This window comes from Miniopterus natalensis, chromosome 12 (assembly GCF_054644295.1).
Source record: "Miniopterus natalensis isolate mMinNat1 chromosome 12, mMinNat1.hap1, whole genome shotgun sequence".
Lineage (NCBI taxonomy): Eukaryota > Metazoa > Chordata > Mammalia > Chiroptera > Miniopteridae > Miniopterus > Miniopterus natalensis.
The window spans coordinates 20,973,141-20,987,809 of NC_142092.1; the positions used below are offsets into that span (position 1 = coordinate 20,973,141).

At 44.5% G+C, this 14,669-nt stretch overlaps 1 protein-coding gene across 1 annotated transcript; it reads right to left on the reverse strand.

Annotated features, from left to right (window-relative positions):
- Positions 1-3,240: 3,240 nt before the first annotated feature.
- On the reverse strand, positions 3,241-12,606 carry SH3GL2 (SH3 domain containing GRB2 like 2, endophilin A1). The gene is made up of 6 exons (XM_016214615.2): positions 12,468-12,606; positions 11,531-11,664; positions 9,340-9,498; positions 7,705-7,808; positions 5,804-5,934; positions 3,241-3,607 (listed from the first exon to the last, which is right to left on the reverse strand). The coding sequence occupies exons 1-6, from the start codon at positions 12,589-12,591 to the stop codon at positions 3,408-3,410; spliced, it is 852 nt and encodes a 283-aa protein (XP_016070101.2). The 5' UTR covers positions 12,592-12,606; the 3' UTR covers positions 3,241-3,407.
- Positions 12,607-14,669: the final 2,063 nt, after the last annotated feature.

The following is a 14,669-nucleotide window of genomic DNA, read 5'->3' on the forward strand; positions in this document are numbered from 1 at the left end:
AAGAAAGGCAGTTCTTAACCTGGTAATGAGCCTTAAAAGTGCCCACGTGAGCCTTAAAAGTGCCCACGTGGTCCCATCCAGAACACTAGAGACGGACTTGAAAATAGAGCCTTGCAATAAAGCTGATTTCCTAAGCCGCTAAGTCTATGCAGAACAGGATGTGGCATAGTACAAGATACGTGTTATATACTATACGAAGTCTTAGGGAAATTTCAATTCTTGGTCACGCCATTCTCATTGCCTTATTTATAGCAAAGAGAAACTAACAAAAAAATAATTATTTTCCCAGAAAGTGTTCTAAGACCTGTCAGACCTAGTAGAAAATTAAAACGAGACAAATGTTTCACTGACCTTGTTTCCCATTTTAGTTCAGTTTAGTTTAGTTATGTTTCTGTTTCCACTTCAGACAGTTTTTGTTCTGTGATCAGTCTAAGAAGAACAAGTGTTTTGGGGTAGATTCGATTTTCCCAGGGGTGGTCCACAGTTCCCTGCTCTTTCCTATAAAGTTCTATAAAGGGAAATTTATTATACTTCAATAAAAATAAGGAATTCAGACAGTTCTGAATCTGGTAAGTGTATTATTAATAGTCTCCAAGGCTCCCTTAAATAAATATTTAAGTATTAAGTTCTTTCTGGAAACCGTGGTATGGCTCTTTTACTTCATTTGATGCTGACTCATAATGAGATTCCTCTGTTTCATGCAGGCTCTTGCTATTAATTACCCTTTGGAGTTATAAGACTCCTCTTGCAAAGGTGCAGTCACATTCGAAGGTGTAACATTAAAGTAAATGGAGCGCTTTATTCAAATACGGTTGGACACATACATGTCTCTTTTTGGGCTTGTCTTCTGTACATATCTTCTTTTTTCTTACCATGGCATCACCACCACACTATCTTAATTACTATAAATTTGTTTTATATCTAGAAGTATCAAGTCCTCCAATTTTGCTGTTGTTCAAGAAGAGACATCCCTTAGCATTTCCACATACATTTTATAATATACTTGTCAATTTTCACACACACTGAAAAACTTGAGATTTTGGTTGAAATTGCACTAAATCTATAAGTAAATTTGTGGAGAAATATATCTTTAAAATGCTGTTTTCCAGTATATCAACACAGAATATTTCTTCCTTTATTAAAGTCTTCATTTCTCTCAAACATTTCATAAGTTTCTATGTAGAAATCGATGAGTTTGATTTTTTGATGCCTTTGTAAATATTTTTAAAATTCCCCTTTTCTAATTGATTGTTATTGATATACATAAATATTTTTGGGTATTGATCTTAAATCCAATAATCCTATTAAATTCACATATTGATTCTAATAGTTTATCTGGGATTCTTCTGGATTTTCTCCATTCATAATAATGCCATCAGCAATTTATTTTTAAAATTATCTGTGATACTCTAACTCATGTAGCTAGAAAAAATAGTTTTCATGTTAGAGTGGTCCACATGAAGAATTTCCTATATTACATTAAAACTAGACATCTGGACTACTGGCCTCAGTCAGCATAGAGGATACAAAGGGCACCTGATGCTTAAAGAGCATCTTTATTTTCTCAGGAGCTTTGGAAATATGTTTTCAGTGTGCAGTTTCCCTATCCCCACCCACCCACATCTACTCCCCCCCCCCCCATATATACAGCAAGAGAAAAGAATGCTGGCTCTTGACCAATTTGCATTTCCATGTGTATTTTTTTCTCTCTAAGCATGAAAGAAAACAAAAGACAGGTTGAAATTATATATTTTATTTGCCCCTCTGAACATGATATTCTTCTGGTATCACCATTGATGATAACTCACTTAGCATCTAAAAGACTTCCTCTCTACACGATCTCCTCCGTCCTGGGGTTACCAAGAAGTTACCAGTGTCCAGTCCAGCTCGCTTCTCGATGAAACGTTTCCCGCTTACAGAGCAGCGGGTCTGGTTTGCCGGTACCAGAAAACAACGGAGAGTGAAATGAGCCTCAGTCCACCCACTGTCGGACCCAAAGAACTGACACAAAATAAGGGGCTGGAGCCTTGGGTTTTGTCTTCAGCAATATTTATTGGAAACAGCGATGCTTCCCGTGGTAAGAGTTTATACATTAAGCAATAAGATTTGCCTTTCACTCCACATGATCCACTACCGCAGGTGGCACGTCCGAAGCAGCACACTAAGCCTCTGAAAGAATCTGTACAGCTAGATAAATAGAACTCTGGATAGAACTGAACAGGACTTTCATGACTGATACAAAAAAAACAACAACACTCATAAACTTACACACAGCACGGTCCACATGAAATGAAGATGAGACAGGAGGGACAGATAAAAGTAATGACTGAGTGGGAACCAGTTTTGCATATGCAGCCACACTTCTTACTCTACTAAGCACAAAACTCATCTTTACTTGGTCCTCATTGAGGGCAGAATATGCACAAATGATGTTCCAAGAACACAAGGTGAAAGTGGAGAGAAAAGATAGTTACTGTTTCTTGGTCTACGAACTAGTGGAAAAACGGTTTCTAGTGTTTTTCTCTTTGTGTCTCTGTGCCAAATGGATTTACGAAACACATACTTTATAAATAAAAGTGAAATGACAGTATTTGTTCCCCTTTCCCCGGGCCTTCAGAAATGCCCTAAATACACACATTGTTTCTTTACAGCAGGAAATTTAAGCTTGGAAACAGGTCTCCTCCCAATTCCTCATAACGGAAAGTCTCGTCAGCCCCTCCCGCAATATGCCGATTGCTAACTGTCTTACTTAGAAATAAAATGGGAGTCCTCCTCTGGCTTCAACAGCAGGGGGGGAGGAAGGCTGGCTGTTACTCAGAAATAGGCATAAGTGGGAGGACCAAAGGCGAATGTTTCCAGAGAAGGCTCTGAATCCACACTCAACACTTTTCTACTGATGCCATCGAAGGACTAAGTCTTTCAGACGGGAGACCGTTTGCTGGTGAGGGAGGCTTTCTTCGGCAGTTCTGTGACTCACATGTTTGGGGGGGGGGGGGGCGATGTGAAAGCAAACACTTTCTCCCCTTTAGACGGAGAACCTGAGACCTGGAGAAGGCCCCTGGGTGATAGATAATACCTTCAGTAGGATGGTTTCTCTGGGATGGGGCTCATGGGCATTATTCTAAGAAGCGCAGCCTCCTGAGAACTGTCTGAACAGCAGCTCTCTAACTAGTGGCTGGTCTCAGATGGTATTTTAAAAGCACATGCCATGCCCACCAGGCTGAGAAGATACCATCCATCACCGTGACTCCTGTGACGTCACACAAGTCAACCAAAGACACTCTGTGGGGCTGGATGACTTGGACCACTGCGGCCTGCACTGGGGTGTGTTGTAAGCAGCATTACCAAAGCAGTGGTTAAACTTAACTATCTGGGTCAAGAGGAGGTGAGCCAGCCAGCATAACATACTAATGGGGCAGGGCAACCAGAATTTCCACATAATTGATGGGGAAGAAACCTGAATGGCCATGAAGCATCCCCTCATACCAGTTCTCATCAATTTGGTTAGTGAGTGTGATGATATCACCCTCTTTAAAACCCAATTCCCCTTCATTTTCAGGTTCAAAGTCGTACAGAGCTCGGCAGCAGGGCTGATCCATTGGGACACCTGGGAGTCAGAGGAGGAGAGAAGAACACAGAAAGACAAGGGGAATTTAACTCACATGTGTACCACCTTCTGCACCTGCCTGATGACCCCTCGGTTCCTCCCTCCCTCCTCTTGCTGCTGAAGCCTCTTCTTGCCACTAGCCCCCAGTGTCGCTGCACAGTGTCTCCCCTCTACAGTCTTCAGGAGCTCTCTCAGATGTGTGGAAGGTGCTGGATCCCTGTTCCCATCTCCAGTATGAAAAATGGCCTCATCTGTTCTTGTGATAAATTCTTGTGTACAGCAGAATTTATCACGGCTGCCTTCCTGACAATGCCCAGTGATGGGAAACCCAGCGACTTAAGGAGATTTAATGACATTTGGGTTCATAATACAGCATGGCCAGAGCTCTTTCCATATTAGCACTTTAAAACCTCTGCACACGTGAAATAGTATAGTTAATTACATGGACAATGCTTTGCAACCTCAGAATAACTGTGCAGTTCTCACTTTTTAAAAATAAAGACTCCAACCTCTGGAAAACCACTATGATGTGGTGAAAACACAACAATATAAAACACTGGGTTCAAGTTCTAACTCTGTGTGACCTTGCACAAGGCACTTTTCACTCTCAGGTTTTTTGTGTAACAACTCACTTCACAGCACTATTATATCTATTAAAAGAGATTATGTAAAAATTATATAATTTACACCTTGTAAACTACTGCATGTATAAATTAGAGGAGTGCATCGGAACTACGGCATGTTAAAATAATGTACTATACCTTGAGTAAAATAATGAAAAGAAATAGAGTTATATCTTGAAAAGGACCTATGTTAAATGACCAAGTATGATTTTTCACCTAAGCCCACATATACTTCTATGGTAGTATATAGAAGTATATAGTATATGCTTGTAATAAAGGGTTAATGAGAGAAAAAAAAAAAGACCAAATATATTCACACATATGCACATGAACTCAGACGCGTGTATACAGCTCCCATGCCATCTACATGGCTTTTAACGTCAACAATGTAATATGTTTTCTTGTTTAAAGAAAGCAGAGCCCTGGCCGGTGTGGCTCAGCTGGCTGGAGCACTGTCCCGTACACTGAAAGGGGGCGGGTTCGATTCCCAGTCAGGGCACATACCCAGGTTGCGGGTTCGATCCCCGGGTGGGGTGCATACGGAAGGCAACTGGTCGATGTTTCTCTCTCCCATCCATGTTTCTCTCTCTCTCCCCCCCTTCCTCTCTCTCTGAAATCAGTAAGAACATATCCTCAGGTGAGGATTTAAAAAAAAAAAAGAAAGCAGAAAATGAACAAGCCTCTGAAAGAAGAGTAAAACATGCAGCTGGTTTCCGCACAGGAAGAAGCGAGTTCGGCCGCCACACGTGACCGGTCCTGGGGCAGCGAACTTCTAAGGGCCGCCGCTGCTCATGCCCCACACCGAGCTGTGAGCAGCTGACGTGAACACGGAGAAACAGAGCTCCCCCTGTCATCACAGACCTCACTTTTCCTTCAGTCTCCTGAAAGCAGCTCACAAGAGGTGTCCTGCTGGAAAGCATCAAGCACTGGAAACGCAGGGGAAACGGGGAAGCTGCGTGTCTTTAAAATCCACACCCAGGACAAGATAGCTTCCACGTCTTCAACCCAGCAAATGCCAAGGTTGGAGATCTCTCGCGCACTGTTCTCGCCCATTCGCTCCTCGCCGCGCCCTTGGAGCGGCCGCCCGAGGGCCGTGTGCGCGTGTGTGGGGCGCGCGCAGCCCACGGGCACTCACTCCCCTGCCTGCGGGAGCCACGGAAGGGGGAAAACGGAAAAAAAGACGCCACCCCGACACAAAACTCATGTGTTAAGATGATTTTACGACCACAAAGGAGGGACAAAATCAAGTGTGATAATTAGGGGGGGAAGAGCTGATGATGGAGAGTGAGAGAGAAAAACGATGCGTTTTATGGAGAGAAGAGGCAAAGAGAGGAAACGACACAGCCAATGAGAGGAGGGGGGTCCTTTCCAAAGAGTTTCTGAAATCAATAAAGATATATTTTTTAAAAAACAACAACAAAAAAACCCAAAACAAACAAAGAAACAAAACCCAAAAGCGTTTCTCCCTGAAACAGCCATCGCTTAGAAAAGCATTGCTGGATATTTCTTACGCAGCCAGGTGAGAGCGCTCCCAGGGTTTCTGGGACAGCGTCGGCAGGGTGGCACCCCTTACCTGAAGGCTTGGGGGTGCCCGTGTGGGAGAGGCCCCCGTTGGGCTGAGTGCTGTCTCCGGCCGGGAACTCCAGGCTCATGCGCGGCTTGGGCTGATACTCCCTCCTCGGCTGAGACGAAGCTTGTCTTATTCTGCGTTGGAAAGAAGAGCGGGAGAGACAGTGTGCAGCCAATTAAGGAGCCAAATGGAAAGCAGTGAAACCCAGGGTCACCCGCAGTCTGCCACGTGCAGCAGCGGAAATGGAAAGGGCCTCCGTTGTCTCCTGTGCCTGTGTCTGCTTTGGGTGATGTCCCTCTACGGCCACGGCCTCCCTGCCTCCGTCCCCTCTCTCAGTCCCTCACTTCCAGCCTCACTTCCTGAGCTCACCCTGCACTGTGCGGTGCCAGGACCACAGAGATGAGTCAGACACAGCGTGTGCCCTCAGGACTTACGGTCTGTGGGGGGACAGAACATAAACAACCGATCCCCATGAACAGCAGGGAGTGCTGCTCTAGAGATACGTGCGAAATGCTGCAGGACCACGGGGTCGGGGGAGTCTGCCTGTCCATGGGGAAGCTGGAGAAGGTTTAAGGAAGAAGGGGACAGATAAGTAGGAGTCATTTCCAGAGGAACAGTTTGCAGAGAGAGTCATTCCATGCAGAGCTTGAGAAGGCTGGAAGGGAGGAAAGGAGGAACTGTGTGCTCCGAGGGCAGCGAGCAACTTGCAATGCAGGAAGGGGAAAGAAATGAGGGAAACCAGGAGCGAGGGGCAAAGGGACTGCGACAGGTGCACTCTGCACCCCCTGAAGCGTTTCCGGTTTCAGTTATTCACTAAAGAAAGTGCAGGCAGATCTGCAAAGGTGGGGAGACTGAGGGAATGGTGACAGCGGAATGACAGGGACTTGGTACATATTTTAGAGGAAAGAAAGGAAAGAATATCAATCACGCTCGACACACGTCACAAAGACACATTTCTTCAGCGTGTTCGAGCGCGTGGTTGTAACCCTTTCTAGAGGCCTCCGAGTGTTCCACACATCTCCAGCGGGGTGCACTGAGGGAGGACCCGCAGTCAGGGCCCCCGTGGGGCGGGGGATGCTGAGCAGAGGAAGCCATGGGAGCAGGAGAGGAGGCTTCCACCGTGCAGCACAGTGACTGCTGGAGTCATCGTGCATCTAGCCACCTCGTCAGCTGTGAGCGTCAAGGCTGCTGAGGTGACCCTTCGATGTACCTACATTTAGCAAAATCACCCTGCTTAATCTGGCTAAATAAAGCAACATGTATTATAGTGCAGGGCCACTGTACACAGCTGAGCAGGCTGCCCCCCAACTCCAGGGAGCCCCATTCACAAAGAAAACTACCACAGCGCTGCTGTGGGCACCTCTGAGGAGGTGGGACAGGCACAGGAAAGCAGCCCTCTCTGATGGACTTGGTAGCCATTCAAACACAAGGTGTGAAAGGTACAGCTCTCAAACCGGTTATGCTTGATCATGAACCACTGTGTGACCCAGAGCTACTTAGGCAGCTCCCTGAGCCTCAGTTTGCTCATCTGTTAGGAGAGGCTGACAATGCTTGGCCTTCAAGGCTGTTATATAATTGATGATGATGTGCCTTCAGTACCCACACAGAGCAGCGGATCAGTAAGTTGCATCCATTATCATCGGAGCATCCTGCTGTCCCATCTGTGGCAGCCAAAATATAATCCTAATACTGACTTCGCATACACATGAAATTAGATTCAGTGCAACAAAGTAAAACAAAACATCAGGAGAAATAAAAGCAAAACAAATGACCCACAGGGTGCCCATACAGGATCAGCAGGAATCCTGGCAGAGGTTTTTCTTCAACTGTATTTTCTCCATTATTTCCATGTCATTTTTATAACAAGAAAATGGGAATGTAAAATGCAGGGAACTGTCAAATACCTTTCTTCCAGTCTGACGGTGACTTGCTGCAGGATCTGGACTGCCTGCTTATGGTACTCCAGCTGGGCTTGGACGAGCGCAGAGAGCTGGCTCACCTGTTCGATCTGCAGACCGATGGCAGGAATTACACCTTAGTTACTAGGTTACTGTCCGTGAGCAACTACTACTGTCCTGTGCATATGACAGGGCTGCCAGTGACACACAGCCCAGGGGTTGGTGACGCCCATGACTGCGTGGTGAGCCCACTAAGGCACAGAGCTTTACAGGTTCCAAATCAATGAAGGATAAGAAAGCATCCTTATGCTTGGGAATTCTAGTTCTACGAGGAGAAGCAACAGTATTCAGAATCCTCCTGACGATTACACAGCTCTCATCAAACAGTCTCATGCTTAGCTACACCCTTCTGGAGGGTTTGCCTTACTTTACTGATACCCTACAAGAAAAGACATGTATTGACCAAAGGATCCATTGCTCCCTATACTTTTCATGCTAAGTCAATACTAGTGCTGTTAATAAAAACGTGAATATTGATTTCTCACATGAGGCACCATGGGCAGCATGTGGTACCACGGAAAATCTTTTGTCCTCTGTGAGCCTCCTCTGTAAGGTAAAGGGGTTGGGTCAAGTGACATTTGGTTTCATTCCAGCTCTAATATTCTAAGCACACTCGGTTACTCTTCACTTTGCATCTTGTGTTGTGATCTAGCTGAACAGTGGCCTCCAAATGAACAGAGGCAGTGCTGGCCCATAAGTTCTGGGGTGCGGTACAGCCCCGGGTGCAGGTCAGGAGCACTGTGACTCAGGTCACCCCTCGCCCCCCCCATGCCTACAGCACTCCTCTTAAGTAGGTAGGTGGACACACGTTGTTTTACATAAACACAAACCTACACTGCCTCTGGGTGATGGGAAAGTCTGGGCATGGTCAGCATGCCCCCTCTGACACCAGTCAGGGAAAAGCAATTAATGGTAAGTGCACAAAGGCTCTGTAAACATCTTGGCGGAAGTCAGTCAGCAAGTAAATGGGCCAGAGGTGGGGTGAGCAAGGACAGGAAGGCTGGTAACAGGTTTCATACAGCAGCGGTTGGAATGTAACTTCTAAAGCTCTGAGTAATAAGTTAGTCCTCTGGAAATGCGACAGCAGCCTTTAAACCATCTCATCTATTCCCCAAATGGAGTATCTATGCTACAGTCATCAATCTCAATTGAAATTACCTTTGAAAGAAAATGTCAACTTTACTTCAAAATACAGAACATCTTAACCCATGTTTAACACTCTTCTGAATGCATTTTAGTTGATAGTCTTATACAATATGTAGTCAATCTGCCCTGCATTTCAACAGAGTATTTTATTTTTAGCTATTGGGCTGACACATGAGTCATCAGAAATATTCTTTATCTCTCCACTATTGGTGAGATCATTAGTAGACAAAAATATAGTTAAACTATAGAAATACAGGGAAAAAACTTACCATTTCTAATCTACTTTGTAATTCAAATTATTATTTTTTTAAATCAACTGAAGTTCTCATCGCATAGTGTGATCAAATATTAACACTTTTAATGATGTAACCTTTTAGCACATTAACCTTGAGCCTCATGGAAGATTAAATGAAAAACCACAGGAGAGTCACTCACATCCATCTCCAACAGATTGAACATGCTTGACTCAGCTATTTCTTTAGACTCGTCGAACTTCTCCAGAGCTTGCCGGAGCTCTTCATCTGGAATCTTGCCTTGTCGTTTCTTCTTATAATCGAAGTCCAGGCGTCGACCCTCCAGCTTCTTTAGATGATGCTGAAAAAGTCGGGGGCAGGCTTACACTTTGAAAGGACTCGTGGAAATGGCCTATTTAGAGTTCACTTCTCCAACATGCCTGTTAGCTTCCAAAATGAAGCAGGCTACGTTCTAAAATATGTCACCAGACAAAAACCAAACAAACATGCATCAGTGGGGAAAATGCTTCCAACCGCTATGGGGAACCTTTATTTATTTATTTTTTGCCCTCACTGGGACAAATCCAGGCTGGAATCTGCCTTCCCCTTCCAGATAGAAGCTGGGAATGTGTACACACGCTCTACACGCGGAAAGCACAGAGCCTGCAAATCCCCAGCTCCAGGGGAAATGATATCTTATGAGAAGGCAGAAAAAACCCCCACTTTCCTTGAAATGAAGAAAGAATGGAATTCTTGATTTCTTTTTTTTTTTTTTTAATTTCTTTTTTTTTCCTAATATGTGTTTATTGATTTCAGAGAGGGGGAAGGAGAGGGAGAGAGAGAGATAGAAACATCAATGATGAGAGAGTCATTGATCGGCTGCCTCCTGCACACCCTTGACTGGGGATCAAGCCCCCAACCCGGGCATGTGCCCTGACCGGGAATCGAACCCCGATCACCTGGATCCTAGGTCTATGCTCAACTGCTGAGCCACGCCTGGCCGGGTGGAATTCTTGATTTCAAATCATAGAGCCTTAGCACTAGAAAGGACTTATCCCTGAGGTAATCCAATCAGTTAGAACTGCCTGATTCATTATTAATGGCTTATTTAAAATATGGATTCTTGATCACCTAAATTAGCATATCCAGGGCTGGCGCCTGGGAATCTACATCTTAGCACTTAGCCTCATTGACTGAAGCAGCTTTTAGGGAACCACTGATTAGTTTAGGTCTCCCATTTGACACTCAGTCACAAAATCTGACTCAGAAGGAACCTTAGAAGGGACCTAATGCCCACAGGGCACTTCAAGCCCTCCTTGCATCATCCCACCACGTGCTGTCCAGTCTCTGCCCAACACCTTCAGTGACCAAGTGAAAAAGTGGTTTCTCAGAGCTACAAAGTATTTTCTTCCTAAGAGCCTCCGTGTTCCATTACTAACAGGTAGGGGAATGGGCTGGAATTCCTTTGATCTTGGGTGTGTACAGAGCAAGAGGCAGATGAAAACAGAGTTGGGAATGGTGAAGAAATGAGAAGGAAAGAAATAAGAAAAACACCCCAGACCTTCCCTCCCAATGCACACCCTGCCTCCAACCCATGCTCTGACCCAAAGCTAGATGTTTGTTCCTTTGGAAGGAAAACCCTTGCAAAAAGGCTGAACTTGTGTCAGCCGCGGGGCAGCGAACTGGAGTCAGAGTTCCGTTTTAGGTTGAGAGCGAGTCTGCCCCTTACTAACTGTGCAGCCGCGAGCCAGCGCTGGGGCTGCAGGGGGCTGAAGCCAGAATAAGGGGATCTAGGAGACCTCAAGGTACGGCAGCCCATTGCTCAATAAAGGAAGCCACATTTCAGGCACGGTCAACAAATAGTTGTGGGAGGAATGAGTGAGCAAACATTACACGCCTAGTCAGAGGCAAAGCCCGTTGAACTTTATTTGGAATAGCTCAGCTTTCCACATGTTTCAGGAAGAAAACAGCTGTGTGTCCTTTCTCAATCCTAACAACTGTTACGCAAATATAAAAACTACTGATTTAACTAACAACTAGTGCAGCTAGCATTTTAAAGAATGAAACCAGTCCAGACAACCAGAGAATAAATAATATAATTATGTATTATTAGGGAAAGAATATTATCCTTTTGGAGGAAAAAAAGCTTCAAAGATCTTGAAAACTGAATGTGGAGATCAAATGTAATGTCTGCGGGTGGCACAGTCCTAACAGTGGGGCAAAAAGTATTGCATTTCTGGTTTCTTGTAATTTATTTTGCTGGGCTGTTTTGCAATTCATGTGCCCAGTGCTGACAACGTGCAAATAAACTTAAAAAATGTTTTCTAAAGGAAAGGGCACCCGCACCTGCACAACCTAAACTGCCCACTTCCCAGAGGACTAGTGGCAGATACCTGAATTTCCCTCAGGTCCTTGTCATGAAGATTCTGAAGGGGGTCAATGAAGTTCTGCTTCACTTCCATGTCCAAAGAGTCTTTCACCTCCGAGAGCTCCCGCATGGCCTCCCCCACGTCACCGAGTGCTGGGCCTAGAAGGGGGAAATGAAGCTCCTGTATGTTAAAGAGCAGAGGGGAAGTGCACTTGCATTGACAGGGCCCATCACAGAAGAAAACCCGCGGACGCCTGCCTGTCTCCCGAAGACAACCGAGATGAGAGACAGTATGCAACTCTCAGTTCACACCAGCAACAGACGCAGTGCCCCCTGAGGAGGTGGTATCTCTTATAAAATTTTGCTTTTCCTTTAAAAAGCAATTTGGGAAGCTCCCTGCCCTTCCTTATAATTACCAGCTTTCCTGCTTAAGGGCAATACATTTCTCAGGAGCAAATCATTTGCTAAGACCATCATTTGCTAAGACCTCACATCAGAAGGGAATGAAAACAAAAGCTGCTCAGTCTGTAGCTGAGGGTCACAGGATATGTCTCATCTGAGGCACAAGAAGTTGGTACCACATACAAAAGAGCAGAGATCTAAGAGAAAGCCCATGGGGCATTGTGTTAAATCACACTCATTGTGACTATTGTTCTGCCTCAATATCCAGTCACTGCCAGATATACTCAATAGTAAGGGTCCAGGTATTTGGATATGTCAATCAGCTACTGTATAAATTGGGATCTCATCAGGGAACTAGAAAATAAACAAAATCCCTACAACAAACCACACTAAAAATGTTGAAACAATTCTGAAGACTAATTTTTGTCCCTTGTATACAGGGCCTAAAACTGAGAATCAAAATACGAAATAGTCTGAATAATTTCCTAAAGAGTTTCTTTCTGGCACTAAAATCCCAATGGTCAAACGGGAGAATTAAAATAGGAGAAAGCACTCATTACCGAAGTTGCAGTCGTCTCCAAGCTCTCTTCCGAACTTGAGCATGGCCTCTGCGAGCAGCGCTTCCGCCTGGGGATAGCCTGGCCCTTTCTCCTGGCCGCGGATTTTTGACATTGTGTTGATCATGCTGAGTTTAGCTCTGGAAGCTGAAGGCAAAGAGATAATAGGCTTTCAAAGTAGGAATGTAATAAAGCAGAAAGAGGGCTGGGTGAAGACTCAGGCCTTAACCAGTCTATAAACCAGCTCAGCTACTGAAAACTGCACCCTCTCGTTCCTAGCTTCAGTGTCTTCATCTATAATGTGTGGAGTTTGGTCCATAGGCAGACAGATATATAGATGATATAGATATAGGTATAGGTAGAGATAGACATACACATACACATAGGCATATATTTTTTAAATCACTAAACTCTCTCAAAATCTTAAGAGGAACTTAGAAAAGGTAAAGTCCTCATGTGCTCTTCCTGTGCCCTTTCCAGGCCTCTCTTCATTGTGGTGGTCTTGGCAGGGCCTCTGTGGAGCTGGGTGGCCCCATGGAAAGCATTTTGAAGACTACTGGATTATGTGATCTCTATCGCACAGGGAATCTAGTTTTAGAATTCTAGTCTTGTATTTCAAGTCTAGGAGTCCGTGGACTAAAGTAGAAAATTAACTCTTGCAGTGTGGGCCTTATGCCATGTTTCGATTACACCCTGTATAAAATGGAACTATTTTCAAAATCACTTCTCAGCTAAAATTCTGACAGCAAACAGACCCACGAAGAACAGAAATACTGCGTTCATTAAACACACTTAATCACTTCTCTTAGCACATAATTGTATCGGAAAATTAGTTCTGTGCCACAAAGACAGCATTTCGATTTCTTTTTTTGCTTAAATTCTTATACAAGAAGATGCCTAGAAAGCAATTAGTGTTGTAGTAGAAGAAACTGTTTTACTAATACACTGCTAAAGTCCATAATTTACATGATGCTAGGATATAAGGCTTCCTCAGCTTCATTATTAGAGTTGAGACGGTACATTAACCTAGGACTGCCCAAGATCGCTCAGTACCGAAACCCAAGAGAAATCACAGCTACAGGCACTGCCAGCATCCAGTGGCTGACACTGAATCTTGAACATCTGTTTCAAATAGGTTTTCATTTCAACTTCGAGCCTCAAAGGTTGAGACTGGTGGTGAGAGAGTTACCATGAGAGGACCCCCTCCCAACCCTACACCAGGCATATTGCAATGAACAAGACAGCTATGGTCCCTGCCCTGACAAACCTAGAGGGAACTGAGGGTAGCATCTATTTTAAAAGCAATGTGAGTGAAATGTGTATACGAAGTGTCATACAGGGGATGACAGTGAGCCACAGAAGTATAGCATCACCCTAGTTTATAGGGGTGCAAATTACAAAGAAAAATTCCAGAGAGAAGTATCTTTAAGCTTAGAATTACATAGAGTAACAGTCAGGCTAAAAGCAATATGCAAAGTGTGGTGGGAACTGGAAAAAATATGATGCATGTTTTCTTTACTCTGCTTTTCATAGAAAAGTGCATCATACATGTCAAATTTCAAAAACTGAAAATGGCACATAGTCACACACATTTTTGAGGGGATGGTATCATTAGCTTCTATTTTCAAAGCCTTTTCTACAATTAGCCATATCAGATCCAGGGAAGACGCAGCCCCTGGCCTCAAGGTGCTCACAATATAGTAAGGCACCAGGTAAACAGTGGCAACAAACATAAACACAATGCCAGCTGCCATGTGCAAGGTCCTGGGGGAATAGACAAGGAGTCACAATGGCACAAATAAAAGAGAAATAGCCCGGCCGGGCGTGGCTCAGCAGTTGAGCATCAACCTAGGATCCAGGCGATAGGGGTTCGATTCCCGGTCAGGGCACATGCCCAGGTTGTGGGCTCGATCAATGACTCTCTCATCATTGATGTTTCTACCTCTCTCTCCCTCTCCTTTCCCCTCTCTGAAATCAATAAAGATATATTAAAAAAAGAAATAAACAGCAGATAATAACAAGTACCAAAGGAACAGAAGGAAAGGAGACCAGTGAGATCAAGGACAGGGTACGGAAACCACACATGGTGTTATCCCTTCAAATCCTGTAGTGACCATTCTACAAGCTACAGGTTTATTCCTTCTATGAAAGCTGGCTGTTGATGTGCTTATATCTTGGTTCTGTTAAGAGTTGTCTTCTGGTAAG